The following is a 20636-nucleotide window of genomic DNA, read 5'->3' on the forward strand; positions in this document are numbered from 1 at the left end:
AAGACCATTGAGGTAAGCAGCATTAAAGGGGGCTAAATGGCATGTACAGTCATGGCCAAAAGTTTTGAGAATGATACAAATATTAATTTTTACAAAGTCTACTGCTTCAGTTGTTCTAATGGCAATTTGCATATACTCCAGAATGTTATAAAGAGTGATCAGCTTAACAGCAATTACTTGCAAAGTCAATATTTGCCTAGAAAATAAACTTTATCCCCCAAAACACATTTCAACATCATTGCATCCCTGCCTTAAAAGGACCAGCTAACATCGTTTCAGTGATTGCTCCATTAACACAGGTGTGGGTGTTGATGAGGACAGGGCTGGAGATCAATCTGTCATGATTAAGTAAGAATGACACCACTGGACACTTTAAAAGGAGGCTGGTGCTTGGCATCATTGTTTCTCTTCCGTTAACCATGGTTATCTCTAAAGAAACACGTGCAGTCATCATTGCACTGCACAAAAATGGCTTAACAGGGAGGAGTATCGCAGCTAGAAAGATTGTACCTCAGTCAACAATCTATCGCATCATCAAGAACTTCAAGGAGAGAGGTTCCATTGTTGGCAAAAAGGCTCCAGGGCGCCCAAGAAAGACCAGCAAGTGCCAGGACCGTCTCTTAAAAGTGTTTCAGCTGCGGGATCGGGCTACCAGCAGTGCAGAGCTTGCTCAGGAATGGCAGCAGGCAGGTGTGAGTGCATCTGCACGCACTGTGAGGCGGAGACTCTTGGAGCAAGGCCTGGTCTCAAGGAGGGCAGCAAAGAAGCCACTTCTCTCCAGAAAAAACATCAGGGACAGACTGATATTCTGCAAAAGGTACAGGGAGTGGACTGCTGAGGACTGGGGTAAAGTCATTTTCTCTTATGAATCCCCTTTTCGATTGTTTGGGACATCTGGAAAACAGCTTATTCGGAGAAGACGAGGTGAGCGCTACCACCAGTCTTGTCTCATGCCAACTGTAAAGCATCCTGAAACCATTCATGTGTGGGGTTGCTTCTCAGCCAAGGGAATCGGCTCTCTCACAGTCTTGCCTAAAAACACAGCCATGAATAAAGAATGGTACCAGAATGTCCTCCAACATCAACTTCTCCCAACCGTCCAAGAGCAGTTTGGCGATCAACAATGCCTTTTCCAGCATGATGGAACACCTTGCCATAAAGCAAAGGTGATAACTAAATGGCTCAGGGAACAAAACATAGAGATTTTGGGTCCATGACCTGGAAACTCCCCAGCTCTTAATCCCATTGAGAACTTGTGGTCAATCATCAAGAGACGGGTGGACAAACAAAAACCTACAAATTCTAACAAAATGCAAGCATTGATTGTGCAAAAATGGACTGCTATCAGTCAGGATTTGGTCCAGAAGTTGATTGAGAGCATGCCAGGGAGAATTGCAGAGGTCCTGAAGAAGAAGGGTCAACACTGCAAATATTGACTTGCTGCATTAACTCATTCTAACTGTCAATATAAGCTTTTGTTACTCATAATATGATTGCAATTATATTTCTGTATGTGATAAAAACATCTGACAAACACACATAAAAACCAGAGGGCAGCAGATCATGTGAAAATATAAGATTTGTGTCATTCTCAAAACTTTTGGCCATGACTGTATGATTGATAATGGAAGTGACATCATGATCAAAAGTTCATGGTTCTCATCCCCTGGGTTCAACTGAAGTCATAGGGGCAGAAGAATGAAAAATCATTTTCCTTTTCCTGCAGTCGGTCGGCTGCATGGGTTCCCCTGCACACTTGCTGAAATGAGAGCTGTGAGTATATGAGCACTGTTATCAGATGGGCTTACTCATAATCCCACACAAGCAGGCTTTATGACAGGCTGCATCAATTACAAACTATAGGTCAGAGGTTGCTGATGGCTCATAGGCAGAATAAAAGGTCCAGGCAGAAAGAGAAGGCGTCTATTTTGTGGGGATAGATTAGAGAGATAGGAAGCATTTTATTATCAAAGATGGCAAAAATACACAAATAAACATTATAGGGATTCCGGGAGAGTATAGTGTACTAAGGAGGTCTGGAGAAAACAATTGCTATTTAATTAAGAAGAGTAAGACAGATTGGGAACCTGGAGGGAATCTGTGTTGTGTCTGATTGTCTAGCACAAACAAACAGCAGTCAGTACTACTACAGGCACAAACATTGTGTGTGAGTGTGTGTGTGTGTGTGTGTGTGTGTGTGTGTGTGTGTGTGTGTGTGTGAGAGAGAGAGTGTGTGTATGATTGTTGCAAATCTATAGCAGCTGCATTAATCAAACGCAATTCAAATAGTCAAATAAAAATACAATATGCACTGTGTGTGTTCAAGGCGAAGAACAAACAATATACTTACATTAAACACATTACATTACAATTTTTCTATGTACCTGGTAAATTTAAGATTTATTTTTTCTTGCCAAATAGCAAGCCCCCAATAATTTTACAATACATTTTACACTAATATTGTATACCTGTTTATTCTGTTCAGTTTTTGCTCGTTCATTAAAATCGGCCTGTTTTTTTCTTTGCTAAACTGTATAATAACCCAGTGCCCATATACACTAGTGTCACTATTTATTTTGAATTAAAGGGGCTCTATCATTGGAAAAAGTCATTTTTTAACTAATCACATGCTTGCATAGCCTTTAGAAAGGCTATTCAACACATATCTTTTGTATGTAAATTGCCTCCATTGCCTCCGTAGATTTTGAATAAGTCTGTTTTTGTTCATATGCTAATTAACTTCTCTTTGTGCACTGTCTTCTGTGTATACAGCACAGGCTGCTGCTGCTGACTCCTCCTCCCTGCTCTCACACACAGCAGCCTGTACTTTATACACAGCAGGGACAGGAGAGCTGGCTGACAACTGGTGCACTGAGAAGCTAATTAGTATATGAGCAAAAACTGACTTATTCAAACACTACTGAGGGCGGGTTCACACCTGCGCCCAGTCTCCACTTTGTAGGTTTCTGTTTCCTGCCCGAGAAACTGGACAGGAGACGGAAACCAGCAGTCAGTTTTCAAACCCATTCATTTGAATGGGTTTGCAAAGTGTCCGCCCATGAGCGTCTTCTGCTCTCCGCGGCAAAACAGGTTTTTTTTTTAACCAGACACAAAGTGGGACATGCAGAACTTTGTGGCCAGTTAAAAAAAAAATGGTTTTGCCGCGGAGAGCAGAAGACGCTCACGGGCGCTCAACGGCGGACACTGAATGCCAGGTCTCCGTTTCTGGTCGGCAGAAGACGGAAACTTCAAAACGGAGATCAAGGGTTGTTGTGAACCCGCCCTGAGGCGATTTACATACAAAAGGTAGGCGTGGAATGGCCTTTCTAAAGGCTATGCAAGTATGTGATTAGTTAAAAATGACTTTTTCCAATGATAGATCCCCTTTAAGTTGTTCTGAAACAAAGAAAAAGGTTTAAATCAGTAGTGTCAGTAAAATTTAATGTTTTTTTTTTTTTTTTTCTGGGCAAACTATGTAAAATCACAATTATACTAGTAGTATCCCTAGGGCAAGTTTTTTTTTTTTTTTCTTAGCTTTTTTTTTATTGTTTTTGTAGTGGAATAAGTCATTCAAATCAATAGTATCAGTAAAATGTTGCCAACTTGGTAAAAAATAAAACTGCAGTTATACCACTAGTAACACTAGTCTCCACTTTGTGAGCACATGTATGCTCAACCATTATGAGCATACACGTTTATGGGAAAGAAAGCGTCCGGTCAACGACTATGGGAGCTGAATGTTAACGTAGGTAGACTAAATCAGGTGTTAAAGGGGTTGGCCACTTCCAGACCATTATTGAGAAACAAATGTTATTCTTTGTACAATAAAAAGATATACAATTTTCCAATATACTTTCTGTATCAATTCCTCACAGTTTTCTAGATCTCTGCTTGTTGTCATTCATTCTGTTACTTCTAGGAGATAAAAGTCTGACCATGGTCATGTGATTTATGGCCCATGGTCATGTGATGAGCTGATTACCAGGCAGATATCTGATTATTGTCATGTGACTATAACGAGCGGCACCTGTGTGCTCATCACATGACCATGGACCGTAAATCACATGACCATGGTCAGAGTTTTATCCATTAGAAGAAACAGAATGAATGACAGCGAGCAGAGATCTAGAAAACTGTGATGAATTGATACAGAAAGTATATTGGAAAATTGTACAACTTTTTATTATACAAACCATAACAGTTGTCTCTCAATATTGTTCTGAAAGTGGCCAACCTCTTTGATACTTACTACCATATTACTGTAAATCCTTCAATAGTCATAATAAGCCACTATTAGAAGTGTATGCCTTCTAAGATAGTAAAAAAAAAATAAAAAAAAAAGATTTAAAAGAAGGTAGTTGGATGACAAAAAACAAAACAAAAAAACATTGGTTGCCAGAGCCAACTTTGAAACATGCACTATATGAAAATATTGATGGAAATTGCTTACTTTATATAATGCACACATTTTTTTTTCATTCGTATGAATACAGCACAGTATATGAATGATGGGTTATTTTGCGCTTGGTAGATATAACAAGTCACAGCGTTATTCCATTTGTAACAGAAGGTACGATGAAGGGATGACCTGTCAGGTTCAGTGTATAAAATAGAGCTCTTAGAAGGATTGAACATAAGACTGGATTTAGGCAGCTACATTTAGCTCATTTAATAAAGGGAATCAATGTTGTTTTTGACTTTCTGAGATTCCAAGCCTTGTGAATGTAGTGAGTGCAGGGGTGTAAAGCTTAACTAATGGACCCAATATATGGTATTTGTCTTTTCTCCCACTTACTATAGATCTATGCCTTTAGTCAGAATCTCATACACCGCTGCATGAGCAGAACATTTCATTACTTTTTTGTATTTCTTTTTATGCAGAGTTGTCATTATTTTAGCAGTTTGGTTTGATAGTACACTAAATAATAGGAGAGATACAGTATAATAGTCCATTGTGGCCAATGATATAGTGCTACCAACATGTTCACCATACTTTAAACATGGCTGGTACATATTATCTTTAAAGGAGATGAAGCACCTGTCAAGGAACCTTCTGTGACTTTAATATACTTCAATTTAGTTATACATACATGTATATAGCAGATGTATAGCTTGGGGACTAGATGCCGCCATGAACAGCTTATCCATGTATGGGCCAGATGCCGAATCCCGCAATCAGATATTTATGACCTATCCAACAGTTTTTTTGTGTTTATTCTTATGAAACTGTAACGTTCCCAACTGGCTAGTGACATATATATATATATATATATATATATATATATATATATATATATTAGGGTTGGGTCTAGGTATGGATGTTTTAAGTATTTTTATGTTTTGTTTTCTCCCCTTTAATTTATTTAGTAAAGTGGATGCTTTTATCCCATTGTCTCTTGCTCTATTCTATATATACTGTATGTGGTTCCAGGATGCTACACCCTTCCATTTATTGGTGGTACCATCCGTTTATTTCCTTATTATTTATTTATTATACTTACTTATATAGCGCCATCATATTCCTCAGCGCATTACAGACATTGACAGTCACTGTCCCATATCACATATCACAATGGAAATTCCCAATCAGTATGTCTTTGATGCGTGGGAGGAAAGGCCACACAAACACGGGGAGAACATACAAACTCCTTGCAGATGTTGTCCTGGGCGGGATTAGAACTCAGGACTCCAGCGCTACCCTTTGTCCTGTCCTTTCCTTTCTTTTCTTTTCTTTTCTTTTCTTTTCTTTTCTCATTAGCACATCAGGTAACAAAAGTCAATACCTTGATCTTCCAAGAACATTATAAATCTTATTATGTATTTGTAAATTCAAGGTAAAAAATTGTAAAATGGAAGATTTGCCTGAGATTTGCCTAGAGGTTTAGCTGGCTGTACATTTTGCTATTTTCATACACTTCACCTGAACTATTGCTTGCTGACAAAATTGTATAGATGCAAAAAAAAACCCAACACAGTCAGAAAAAGGTAAACATATAAATGCCGAGTTGTTAAGATTCCTATCATTTTTCAAAGGTTAGTAACCTGAATATAGTCTCCCTAGTGAGCTCACTGAGGCATAACTGGCAGGAATAGGAAACCTTGTGAAATACTATTTTTCAGACAGGAGTATTATATTGTAAAATAATTTAAAAAAAAATGCAACAAGTATTACACCACACACATATGTAAACAAAACATAAAAATATAAGGTAAAAATTGAAGGCCCCACTTAGCAAATTGCAGCTAAAAAACCCCCAAAAAACTGTGGAATTAAACGCAGAAAATAAGCATCACATTTTTTTTTTCTCAGTTTTTTTCCTTTCCTATTAATTAAAATGGTACATTTAAAATTTTTTTAAAAAAATGCATTCTTCAAAAAGCAACTTTTCTGCAGCTCTTTTTCCCTCAGGGGAGCCGCCTCAGGTTCCGGACCAAAATACATGTAGCTGCTACTTGATGCCGTCCAATCGCACACTCTAGTCCGGGTTAGGCCCAAATGAATGGGACTAGTCGAGAGGGAGTGTCTTCAGGCGGATTTCGCGAGGCGACCTCGCCTGAAAGAATGAGCATGTTGCTTCTTTTTTCTGGGAGCCAGAACAAACGGCAACTGACCAGCTCCCATTGATTTCAATGGGAGCTGTCCTTTTGGTCAGGATTTTGAGGTGGATACTACCTCAAAATCCAGAGCAAAAAACCCAGTATGAACTTACCCTCAATGTGTGGGTGAGAGTAACCAGAATCTCATTCAGTTTGCTGGTGCTGTAAGACACAGTGTTTTTCTTTCCACTATGTTTTTGCAGCAGCTCAAAATACTGCGTTCCTACAATATGGTGCCCTAAAGGGGTTGTCCCATCACAAGGATCCTATCTATACTGCTAGGTTATGTGGATTTAAGACTTTTCTTAAATACATTGCTTCATCAAAACTGCTTTGTTTGGCCGTTATCTTAATTTATTCACTTTATTGTTTACACTGCATTTCCATGACCATGGTCCGAAAGACCCCCGAGTATAATGATAACAGCAGTAGCGGCTGTCACCGGGCCCCTAATGTCCCAGGCCCTGTGGCAGCTGCCTCTGCTGCTACGGTGGTAGTTACGCCACTGACTATGAAGAGGAGCTAAGCAGAGCAAGTAAAACCCCGCCCACCAATGTGCCAAGAAAACCAGGAAGTGAAGAGAGCATACAGCATTCAGGTTGCTGAACAAGGCAGTTGGGAATACATCTTTAAGCCCCAAATTGTGTAAAAGCTGCTTTTTTTGTTGTTGCAGATTTTGCTGTGTTTTTTTATGGCAAAGTCAGGAGTGGATTCAAAAGAAGGGGAGCTTGTAAGAACTTCCTTCATAGTTACCATACCTTGTCAAGGCACTCCTGGCTTTGTCTCAAAAATTTGCAGCAAAATCTGCAACAAAAAAAACAGCTTTTCCACAATATGGGGCCTCAGCCTTTGATTTTCTGTTGATGACTTTTCCTTAATATATCATACAAAAGTAAATAGAATGACATATCATTGCATATTCATCAGTAAAATACGCCTGGTGCCCACACTGATGCGTGTTTTAGCTTCTAAGCCTTCTTCCAGGGGGATGGTGCGTAAATGTCAGGATATAAATTGAAATATCCTGAATGTATTTCAATATTTCATCAATTCAGGATCAGCTCACCAACTGGTACCAATAAATTTACTGATAATTTCCTTAATATAGCTCATCTCTACAGATTAGTGAAGGTCTGTCTCTTGGCACCCCCACCAAGCATCTGATTAAAGTGGGTGCTTGGTGGGGATGCCAGGAGTTGCACAAAACAGAGAACAGAATTTAATGCTTTACAACGTTGAAAACTCTCAAAATGTGCATTCCAGGGAGACCTTTGGTGACTACTTGATCATTCCTCATATACGACCCTATTATAATGTCATTCATATTAAGTTTATAGCTGTAGAATAGTCTACAAATATTTTATTAAAAAATAAAAGCTCAAGGGGCAATTTTTCTACTCCAGTGATCTACCATGTCAGATCTGTATTCCAATTACTCTACAAGCACAGTCTCACCAACAAGCCTTGTTATAGAGATTTTCTGGAGACTTAATCACCAGCTAAATCCATCTGACTAATTTACACGTGCAGTCAGGAATATTTTTGGATTTTATACTTTAGGAGAGGATTGAGATAACCTGATATACAGCTTAGTGATCGCTCGACTTAAAATGTACATGCACGCTAAAGTACATTGCATCATATGTAAGGAAACAGCTCATGTAACGGGCCGCAGCCAAAATGTGCTGTGGGAAAAACGCATAGTTTTTCCCGCAGCACTTTTTACAGAAAGACTGCACAGTTTTCTTCTTTTCTTTCTGCTTCAATCATACCTATACTGAAAACATTAGCGTTTCTGTAGGTATTAGTGATATGATGCAATTTACAAAAACGCAGCATGTCTGCTGTTGATATGTTTCTGCAAGGTGTGGATGGGATAGCTAGAATCCCATCCATTTTGCAGTGACTGTATAATGCATGTTTTTTGCCATGGCGTTTTTACGATGCTTTTATCAGAATAAATGCAGGTAAACGCAAAAGTGATGCAAAAATGTCTTTGTGGCCAACATGAGAAGACTAGTACAATTAATGAATTGTCAGTTTTTGGGCTCTTTAACAGATTTCGCATTAGGGCCCAGTTATGCCACCGACTATGATCAGGAAAATGGGGAGAAGGCCGGAGTGATTTTCTTTGGATGCTTTTTTTGGATCACACCCATAGTTAAAGGGAATATGTCTCATTAACAGAAGATAGACATGTAAAACAATACTTTTGACATTCAAAATTATTTCCAAATCAGTACTTTTCTTGAAGTTTCTCAAGAGTTTCTGGATTATTTCCATCTATTATACTTTATATTAAGAAAATTATATTCCGGGAATACATTAAAACTAGAGACAAAAACAACTGAGGATGTTTTGGCCAGATGTGTTCACAAATAAATGAAAATTTGCATATTACTATAATATGGAGAAGTAGACAGTTAGATTATGTTTTGGTTGTTTATAAAAGGACAAATGAAATTTCTGGGAATAATGTATAATAACCACCAAATGCTTCTGGAAACAAGTCTTTTTGTAACATAAAGTTATTTTTATATAACTCTAAATAACTATGTAATATATATTTATTACATTCCAAGAATTCAGTCTGTGTTTAGTATATAGGTCAATGTATACAAAAACTGCAGAGACGCAATGAACAAACATCTGTACATAAATGTCTACTCAGCACTAGCATATCATACTGACATAAACAAATAAAAGATAACATCAAAAAACTTCTCATAAGATGCTGAACTAAAATAGTGATAAACAACTTACAATGGTTATTTCACTCCACTCATACCAATAAAAAACATAATATGGGGATCTATTTATAGATCTACTTTCTATTGAAAAGCATAGCCAAAGAGGCAATTTCATACTTTTTTGCAGTACCATTATATTCTAGCCCAGCGGTTCTCAACCTGTGGGTCGCGACCCCGGCGGGGGTCGAACGACCAAAACACAGGGGTCGCCTAAAGCCATCGTAAAATACATATTTCCGATGGCTTTAGCCGCTGAGAAGCCGTGCTGCCTTTGCAGCAGGGTAGATCCTAGTGGGGGTGAAGGACCTGTGATGACATCATGACCATGTGATCGGTCTCTGGTGTGGGCGGAGCTATTCAGTACAGTGCCGAGTTACACAGGAAGGGAAGGCTGCAGTGAGTGGAGGCTGGAAGGTAAGATGGAGGGAGGAAACAGCAAGTGTAAGTAAGAGGGGGGAAGGGGATGCAAGCAGTGTGTGAGTATGATAGGAGGGTATGCAGGCTGTGTGTGAGTATGATAGGAGGGGTTCAGGCTGTGTATCAGCATAATAGTGGGGTTCAGGCTGTGTGTGAGCAAGATGGGGGACATGAATGTGGGGTCAGAGATGGAGGGACATGAATCTGGGGGCAGAGGTGGAGGGGACATGAATCTGAGGGCAGAGATGGGGGGACACAAATCTGGGGGCAGAGATGGGGGGACATGAATCTGGGGACAGAGATGGAGGGACATGAATCTGGGGACAGAGATGGAGGGACATGAATCTGGGGACAGAGATGGAGGGACATGAATCTGGGGACATGAATCTGGGGGCAGAGATGGGGGGACATGAATCTGGGGACAGAGATGGGGGACATGATTCTGAGGGCGGAGATGGGGGCGGCATTAATCTGGGGGCAGAGATGGAGGGACATGAATCTGGGGACAGAGATGGAGGGACATGAATCTGGGGACAGAGATGGGGGACATGATTCTGAGGGCAGAGATGGGGGAGCATGAATCTGGGGGCAGAGATGGAGAGGGGGACATGAATCTGGGGGCAGAGATGGAGAGGGGGACATGAATCTGGGGGCAGAGATGAGGGGACATGAATCTGGGGGCAGAGATGGAGGGACATGATTCTGGGGACAGAGATGGGGGACATGATTCTGAGGGCAGAGATGAGGGGGGACATGAATCTGGGAGCACAGATGGGGGACATGAATCTGGGGGAAGAGATGGGGGGACATGAATCTGGGGACAGAGATGGGGGACATGATTCTGAGGGCGGAGATGGGGGCGGCATTAATCTGGGGGCAGAGATGGAGGGACATGAATCTGGGGACAGAGATGGAGGGACATGAATCTGGGGACAGAGATGGGGGACATGATTCTGAGGGCAGAGATGGGGGAGCATGAATCTGGGGGCAGAGATGGAGAGGGGGACATGAATCTGGGGGCAGAGATGGAGAGGGGGACATGAATCTGAGGGCAGAGATGAGGGGACATGAATCTGGGGGCAGAGATGGAGGGACATGATTCTGGGGACAGAGATGGGGGACATGATTCTGAGGGCAGAGATGAGGGGGGACATGAATCTGGGAGCAGAGATGGGGGACATGAATCTGGGGGCAGAGATGGGGGACATGATTCTGAGGGCAGAGATGGGGGGGACATGAATCTGGGGACAGAGATGGGGGACATGAAGCTGAGAGCAGAGATGGGGGGCATGAATCTGGGGGCAGAGATGGGGGACATGAATCTGGGGGCAGAGATGAGGGGACATGAATCTGGAGGCAGAGATGGGGGGACATGAATCTGGGGGCAGAGATGGGAGACATGAATCTGGGGGCAGAGATGGAGGGGACATGAATCTGGGGTAGAGATGGAGGGGACATGAAACTGGGGGAGAGATAGAGGGGGGACATATAATTTACGGGTGACTGTAGGAGGATTATACTGTGTGGGAGCATGTGAAAAATGAATGAGAATGGGCGGAGTCCACATAAAAGTGGGTGGAGCCAAATTTGTCGCGGCGCGCTCTGCGCACATTTTATCCCTCTTTCTACTTTTCAAAAGTTGGGAGGTATGGGTTGTAGCAAAATTAAGGCCCGTTCACACAGGCACAGAGGGGGCAGATTATGGTGCGAAATCCACGTCATAATCCGCCCACTCACAATGGGGGTTTTATGTAGACCGCCAGGCTTGTTTTTTGCGTGAGCGGCATGCTGCCGCTCACGAAAAAAAAAAGTGGGCTGCCCTTTCTTCAGGTGGATTCCACAGCTCGGTGACCCGTGGCATCCGCCTGGTGGTAGCAACCTCCCGAGTCGTCCCATTAATTTGAGCCATCTCCGGGGGGAAAGCCGCGACAGTCGTGGCAAGCGTGTTTTGACCCGAGAGTGACGCGGCTCTCCGCGTCACTCTCAGTGCCCAAATCCGCTATAGTTCCGCTATACCGCCCCCTGTGTGAACTAGCCCTTACAGTTATGAAGTAGCCACCAAAATTATATTTTGGTTTGGGGTCACCGCAACATGAGGAACTGTATTGCGGGGTCACGGCATTAGAAAGGTTGAGAACCACTGTTCTAGCCTCTGTAAGAAGGTGAAAGGGAAAGTGCTAGAGTCCTGCTGCAATCAGCCCCAGATTCCTGACTTATATGTGGCCCAATGTGGGTCTGGAGTAGGCTTCAGCCCAGGTGTGGTTCATAGATTCATCATTGGGCTATAAAATCCTGTTGAGTCTGCACTTCAGGGCAGATCCTAGGGTCCATTCAAACGGATGAAAATAGTGAAGAATTTGGTGTGGAATTTCAGCGCTGAAAAAAAAGCCTCCCATTGACTTCAATGGGTTTCTTTTTCTGCAAGGAACCCATTGAAGTAAATGGGAGGCTTTTTTTTCAGCGCTGAAATTCCACACCAAATTCCTCACCATTTTCCTCTGTGTGAATGGACACTAAGAAGAGAGGAAGTGCCTAAATCTGTCTTGACACTGAGAGCCTTGTGTTACAGTACAGTGTTTTGTTTTTTTATTGATTTAGTGTGGCTGGCAGCAAGCCACAGCGTACAGTTAGTAATTTCTTATTAGTTAGCGCTCAGACGAGCAGGATTTTGGTTTAACATTATTTTGCCTGAAGTTAAGGCTGTATTTTATTTTGATGTAAAGGTTTATTTATTTTGCTGTTTTTTTTTGTTTTTTTTTAAATAAACCGCTTTGCTGCAAGATTTGTGTCCATGTCTCTGACTGGTTGGGTCCACACCACTGCTGCTACTGAGATACCTTCCCCACACTTCATAGAAACCAAATGATACTCATATGGAAACCAAATGATATGCTTAGCATGTACCAATTAAAAGTAGTTGCATAGCAGCCGCAAGGACTAGCAGGACACATAGAGCAACTCCTGTACAAAATGACTAGTACATGAGTTGCTTATAGGTGGAGGCAGTTTAAAAATTTTCTATTATGCCTAAACTCTTTGTAGCCTACCCTCCTAATTTTGGTTTATGAGAACGCAAAATACTGATATGTGAAAAAGGCCTAAGCTAGTGTGCTAGTCGCTGGCTCGCCATGTGTCGCCTGTGCTCCGGCTGTGCATCCATGGCCCCAATTATTCAATGAATTAGAGCTGCAGAAGCAAAACCAAACAGAAATAAGACCTGTCATGAGTTTTGCGGCCTGGACTGTCGGCTCATACACGGGACCATGTACTTCATGGCATGTGCACACAGAAATAAATGAGTCCGTGTGCTATCCAGGAAAAACCCGAATAGTACACCGATCTAGCACAAGGAAATTTATACACATGTGCATGATCAGAAATCTTCCTAAACATGGTTTTGGTGTTAAATAAAGTATTGTGAACCTTGATTTATAGCACACTGATCTCCTTATAGGCCATTCATACCATGAGTTTGTCTCTTTATTTGTATACTATTTATAACTGACCTGGAAAATTATTCATTCTGGTTTTTGGTCTAATGGCAACATGAACCTAGATCACAACCGATATTTTAGTTTTGGTGGCTTTTGATCTTGTTCACATTTGTGAATTCTGTTTTATTTTGTACCAATGGTTTTACAAAAAAGAATGCAGAGAAATATTTCAGTTGCATCACGTGGATTTCAATGAGTTATTTCTAAGAGCAAATCTATCAGGTTCTTACACAGAGGCAGATACAAAAAGCTGAGGGTCCCTGTGTAACAACAGTTATGGCCTTTTGTTTTGTAACTTCACATCAGAGAACACACACACATACAGTTTGTCTTTGTATTAATAATAGACAGTAAAAACTTTCTGATAAGGTGATAGACCTTCACCTCCTGAGCCTTTGGGCAGCCGTACACATTGACAAATGGTATGTCCATCCCAGGAAGATTCCTTCTAGGACTGGGAATATATAATGCTTTTTTACTTCAAGGGGTTGTCCATTTTCAGGAAACAAATATTATTGTTTGTATAATAAAAGTTATACAATTTTACATTATACTTTCTGTATCAATTAATGGTCCATGGTCATGTGATGGACGATCCATGGTCATGTGAATGACACACAAATCAGAGCTGTTACTATTATACAGTAGCTGTGCACATGTGTGTCCATCACATGACCAAGGATTGTCCATCACATGTCCATGAACTGATTTCTATCCACTGGAAATAAAAGAAGAATGACTGTTTACATTATATTAATTTCCATATCCAGACTTTATGGATAGAGATGAGCGAACACTAAAATGTTCGAGGTTCGAAATTCGATTCGAACAGCCGCTCACTGTTTGAGTGTTCGAATGGGTTTCGAACCCCATTATAGTCTATGGGGAACATAAACTCGTTAAGGGGGAAACCCAAATTCGTGTCTGGAGGGTCACCAAGTCCACTATGACACCCCAGGAAATGATACCAACACCCTGGAATGACACTGGGACAGCAGGGGAAGCATGTCTGGGGGCATAAAAGTCACTTTATTTCATGGAAATCCCTGTCAGTTTGCGATTTTCGCAAGCTAACTTTTCCCCATAGAAATGCATTGGCCAGTGCTGATTGGCCAGAGTACGGAACTCGACCAATCAGCGCTGGCTCTGCTGGAGGAGGCGGAGTCTAAGATCGCTCCACACCAGTCTCCATTCAGGTCCGACCTTAGACTCCGCCTCCTCCGGCAGAGCCAGTGCTGATTGGCCGAAGGCTGGCCAATGCATTCCTATGCGAATGCAGAGACTTAGCAGTGCTGAGTCAGTTTTGCTCAACTACACATCTGATGCACACTCGGCACTGCTACATCAGATGTAGCAATCTGATGTAGCAGAGCCGAGAGTGCACTAGAACCCCTGTGCAAACTCAGTTCACGCTAATAGAATGCATTGGCCAGCGCTGATTGGCCAATGCATTCTATTAGCCCGATGAAGTAGAGCTGAATGTGTGTGCTAAGCACACACATTCAGCACTGCTTCATCACACCAATACAATGCATTAGCCAGTGCTGATTGGCCAGAGTACGGAATTCGGCCAATCAGCGCTGGCTCTGCTGGAGGAGGCGGAGTCTAAGGTCGGACCTGAATGGAGACTGGTGTGGAGCGATCTTAGACTCCGCCTCCTCCAGCAGAGCCAGCGCTGATTGGCCGAATTCCGTACTCTGGCCAATCAGCGCTGGCCAATGCATTCTATTAGCCCGATGAAGTAGAGCTGAATGTGTGTGCTTAGCACACACATTCAGCTCTACTTCATCGGGCTAATAGAATGCATTGGCCAATCAGCGCTGGCCAATGCATTCTATTAGCTTGATGAAGCAGAGTGTGCACAAGGGTTCAAGCGCACCCTCGGCTCTGATGTAGCAGAGCCGAGGGTGCAAAAGGGTTCAAGTGCACCCTCGGCTCTCCTACATCAGAGCCGAGGGTGCGCTTGAACCCTTGTGCAGCCTCGGCTCTGCTACATCAGAGCCGAGGGTGCGCTTGAACCCTTGTGCACACTCTGCTTCATCAAGCTAATAGAATGCATTGGCCAGCACTGATTGGCCAGAGTACGGAATTCGGCCAATCAGCGCTGGCCAATGCATCCCTATGGGAAAAAGTTTATCTCACAAAAATCACAATTACACACCCAATAGAGCCCCAAAAAGTTATTTTTAATAACATTCCCCCCTAAATAAAGGTTATCCCTATCTATCCCCGCCTGTACAGCTATCCCTGTCTCATAGTCACAAAGTTCACATTCTCATATGACCCGGATTTGAAATCCACTATTCGTCTAAAATGGAGGTCACCTGATTTCGGCAGCCAATGACTTTTTCCAATTTTTTTCAATGCCCCCGGTGTCGTAGTTCCTGTCCCACCTCCCCTGCGCTGTTATTGGTGCAAAAAAGGCGCCAGGGAAGGTGGGAGGGGAATCGAATTTTGGCGCACTTTACCACGCGGTGTTCGATTCGATTCGAACATGGCGAACACCCTGATATCCGATCGAACATGTGTTCGATAGAACACTGTTCGCTCATCTCTATTTATGGAGAATGGAGTTTGGAGTACATCCTAGTTAATTCATTTATTGCCTCATTCTAGTAGCCTCTTATCTACAAACCTAGCAGTATTGAAAGCACAAGGAATAGGAAGGTGTAACAACAGAAAATATTTGAGTGTCTCTTCTATCCCCCCCTTTCTTCATAGACTAATATATAGAAAGTAACTCTGGAGAAGTGGAGAACAAACAATTTCTTTAATAAGATATATTACACAAATTCATATATTAATCTGTATTATACATTCATGGTAAGTTATAACTGGAGATACACTTTAATCTTCAATTGAAGTTATGAGAAGCAGATTTCTCTAGTACCAGAAGCCAGAGGCTTTCAGATAAATGTCTATTGTCTATTAGCACTTTTCTATTGTCCGTAGCATTTGTAACTCATTTATGCAATTAAAAACTGAAGGTAATTTTTAAGTAAAAAAAAAATACCCAACAGATGTTGCAAAAAGAGTTAGGGTAAACTGACATACGGCAGATTTCTTGCAGTAATAATCCAAGTGTTTGCCCACTAAACAATCTTATTTACTTAGATGAAATTGATTTTTAGTTTTAGTAGCAGGAATTTCTGCAACATCTCACTCTTGCATTTCTCATAACAAAAATGTATTGAGTAGTTGTTTCACAAATTCCTTCTATAGTTAGTAAAAGATGGAGCATCCAGGGGCGTAACTACCGGGGTAGCAGCGGTAGCGGCTGCCACAGGGCCCAGGACATTAGGGGCCCGGCGACAGCCACTACCACTGCGTTATTTTTTTTTTAATAGGCTGTTACAAGCTGGAGTAACTCCAGCCAATAACGGGCCCTATTTACTTACCTCTCCTGGCTCTGGGCGGGCTTTGGGTCTACTTATGTGATGTCCCTGAAGTTACATGACCGGGGCCTCCATCCTTATGCTCAGGGTGAAGTGACATCCTGTATGTCATTGAAGATGGCTGACATCGACAGGGAGTGCAGTGGAGCCAGGATAGGTAAGTAACAGCGTTTTTTTTGTTTGTTAACCCCCCCCCCCAAGTCTCCAATTATTATACCTGGGGTCTATTACAAGTTTCAATGGACCATCAAAGTAACAGTAAAGTGAACAGCCTCTATTCACTGATATTGAGTATAATGCATTTTTGAATGTCCGCCACATGTCCATTTTGACAACACATTAAATTCAATGACGCTATGAAGATGTCTGTTTTTTTTAACAGTTTCCACGTTTGTCTAAAAAACTGACTTGCGTTATCTTTATCTGCTTTGTGCAAGTCTATGGGACCCTTTTTAACAGACTTGAAGCAAACTGTCATCAGTTTCATGTCCGCTAAAAAAAGATCAGTGGGTTGGATAAAAAAAAAAAATAGACTAATGAAATGTATCTATTTTTTTCATTGCCAGTTAAAAACTGATGACACTTGACCATCAAAAATGGAAATACAGAACGGAAGCAAAACAAATGCTAAATTGATGTAAATCAGCCTTCAAAAATGGACATTGAAGCCCGTTCTTAACGGACGTTAGATCCGCCAAAAATGTCTCCCTGCCCTAAACTGTTACTGTGGACAAACGTGGGCATACACCAGATATTCTTTAGTAGTGAAAGTTGTGACAGAACTCCTAGTATAGAAATATCTGGCATTTATAAAAGTGCCTGATGCTGTTTGATAAATATAAGTCTGTCTATTCTAATATTACATCACTTATTAGTTGAATTTTTGACACATTTTTGGCACACAGTATTGCAACTTAGACCGTGCCCCTTCCCCAATAGGTCACACCCTTTTTCGTGCAAGTCATGAAAGTATCTAAAAATTGGCTGTAATTTATCTCTTATCCTGTGCTGAAATGGGAAAATCTTTTTAATGTATAGTATAAGAAGTATTTTAAGTTAGTTGGACTGTATAAAATTTTAATATGACAAGCTGCGAGTTATTAGAAATAACTAAATGCATTAACTATTAAAACTGTATGTATATCAAAATGATGAAAATCTTAGTTAAGTGATCCTCCATTTTTCTCATGTCATATTATAGGTAACAATGAGATATCCCATTCTGTATGACAAGTTTCATACACAGCTGGTCAAGAAGGTGCCATCTCTTGTACCCCTTCCAATTTGATCTTCTTAAACTTAGTCCCACTGGATTGAAAACTTTGTCATTCCCTTTAATATTAAAGAAACCTAATTTTCAAATGTCTGGCTAAATACATGTATTTCCTATAATATAACAATTCTGAAAGCTCTTCTCATATCTCTGCATTGTGCCGGTCCTTAGTTACTCCTCCTAGCAAATTAGGAATAAATGAATAACTGGGTGTTGCCCATTGGGGTGTGTAGCTTTACATTCTCACTCACTCTGACAGTGCCAGGGACACACCCAATTGTCAGTTTAGTCATCTAGTACTAGGATTAATAACAGAGGAATGGCACAACACATAGTTCTAAGAAAAGATGCTCCAGAATTGTTTTGTTCATGAGGAATACAATTATTTACTAATACAGACATGGTAGGAAGGGTGAGAGAATTCATTCATTTTGTTGCGTTTCCACAGCACACACATATCAAACATAACATAAGCTTTCCCAATGGTTTGATGGGGCTAAAGGGCAGCCGTGCATCTGGCACAGACTTCTAATGTGTGTCTCCACCCTGCCACACAGCCATTCATACATTGTGAATGCTATCTCTAACCTGTTGCTACATACAGTATGTTTTGTACCTCTTCCATTACTCAAATCACTTCTTTTATCAGTCATTCTGGTTTCTTAAGTAAATTAACCATGTATCTTAATCTTCATATGATCTCATTTGTCTCACAAGGCCCAACACTGTTAAAATAGTACATTGCGATTCACCTAGACAAATCACACCTATACAGATTATAAAATGAGCTTGTTAAACTGAGCTATTACATTTGTAGACATCTGTAATCGCTGTACTACCAAAATCCTATATAATGAATTGTGGCACCTGCTGTAAAATCCTATGTATTGCAAATGAACAATAATCTCACTGCACTGATGTTCTTTGTCAGGTTGAGCCCTGAAGCCTAGACGGATTACAAAGATAGTTTCTACAGGATCACAGTGGATTAAGCAATGTTTAAAGCAAAGAAAAGCTGTATACACGAATAGACAACAGTGGAATATTTACAATGTATATCCATAATATGGATTTATATTTATATAGAAGGAACAGGAAAAATAATGGTAAAGTTTGTGTAACAAGTGACACAATATATTGAATTAATAGACTGTAGTAACACAACATAAAATGTATTTTTTACGTACCTGAAATGCCAGCTCCTATGACAATCACGTCGTATTTGTTGCTCATGGTGTAAATTATTATTTTCTACTGGATCTGGTTCTTCTATCCCTCTGCAACTGATGCTGGAGCTGAGTGAACCTGGCAAGGATCTCCCCTTATCAGCTGTCAGCAGCTCTGTCTTACAGGAGGTGGTTTTATTCATCCCAATGTTCCTCCTCTCGACTCCTCCTTCTCCCTCAGTGATGGGGAAACTGAAATGATCCTCTTAGTAGAAAAACCTGGATGCTCAAACCTCTTGTGCACAACAAAGATCATATACAGTCCATTCAGCTAATCGAATCTTTAGTCGCAAACTCCCTCAAGTGGCGAAACAGAAATATATCACATCACAAAATGACAGCAATAAAGCAAGGTGATAAATATCAGTGTCTGCATGTTACCTGACTGACACAAAATACTATGGCAACTGAGAGGGATGCACGGCTCTGCACCTTATGAAAGCTTTATGGAGTTATCTTTGGTTTATAGGACAGGAATATGTCTAAACCATACTGAAAGGAAGTGGTCGCAAGCTGCTAAGTACTTTGACAGCAGAGGAACGCTATCTTGGTCTCTTTATCAGTGCCAACTGGGTAGCCATGTTACTCTCTGCTGGCCAGAGTTCCAGATTGTTTAGCAGCCGTACCCTCCTTCCTCTCCTCCCGCTTTCTCAAACTCAATATGGAGAAAACAGAGTTCATCATCTTCACCCCACCCCTTATGGCCCCTCCACATGAACCATCTATCAAAGTCAACGGAACCACACTTACCCCTGTCCCACAGGCCCGATGCCTTGGAGTAACACTGGACCCTGACCTATCCTTCAAGTCACACGTTCAAACCCTCAACACCTCCTGCCGCCTCCAACTCAAGAACATCCACCGAGTCTGCTCCTTCCTCACCCCTGAAGCGACTAAGACGCTCGTCCAGTCCCTCATAATCTCCCGCCTAGACTACTGCAACACCCTTCTCCATGGACTCCCAGCAAACACCCTCGCCCCCCTCCAGTCCACCTTAAACTGCGCTGCTCGCTTAATTCACCTCTCCCCCCGATCTTCATCAACTGCTCCCCTCTGCTAGTCCCTCCACTGGCTACCCATAGCCCAGCAAATTGAGTTCAAGCTACTAACATTAACGTACAAAGCCATCCACAACCTGTCCCCTCCCTATATCTCCAACCTAATCTCCCGCTACCTGCCCACACGTAACCTCAGATCCTCCAATGACCTCCTATTCTGCTCTGCTCTCATCCGCTCCTCACACAACCGTCTGCAAGATTTCTCCCGTGCATCCCCCATACTCTGGAACTACTTACCAAGACACATAAGACTGACCCCCACAATCACAGGCTTCAAGAAGGCCCTGAAGACTTACCTATTCAGGAAGGCCTACAACCTCCAAAATGTTAATTTTCAGAGTAAATCTTTTTTTCCACTTTAAATTTTTATTATTTTGACATTTTACTAATTTGTCGTAACATTGTTGAGAACAGCTTTTTTTTCCG

The 20636-nt window shown here is 41.6% G+C and overlaps 1 protein-coding gene across 1 annotated transcript in view; it reads right to left on the reverse strand.

Moving 5' to 3' along the window:
* Window positions 1-19320, reverse strand: part of LOC142194711 (amine oxidase [flavin-containing]-like) — a 67408-nt gene extending 48088 nt beyond the window's left edge. Inside the window, exon 1 of the mRNA XM_075264020.1 lies at window positions 19114-19320. Within this exon, the coding sequence (XP_075120121.1) occupies window positions 19114-19159 (46 nt within the window). The 5' untranslated portion in view covers window positions 19160-19320. The remainder of the gene's footprint in view (window positions 1-19113) is intronic.
* Window positions 19321-20636: the final 1316 nt, after the last annotated feature.

Source organism: Leptodactylus fuscus, chromosome 2 (genome assembly GCF_031893055.1).
Source record: "Leptodactylus fuscus isolate aLepFus1 chromosome 2, aLepFus1.hap2, whole genome shotgun sequence".
NCBI classification, from domain to species: Eukaryota; Metazoa; Chordata; class Amphibia; order Anura; family Leptodactylidae; genus Leptodactylus; species Leptodactylus fuscus.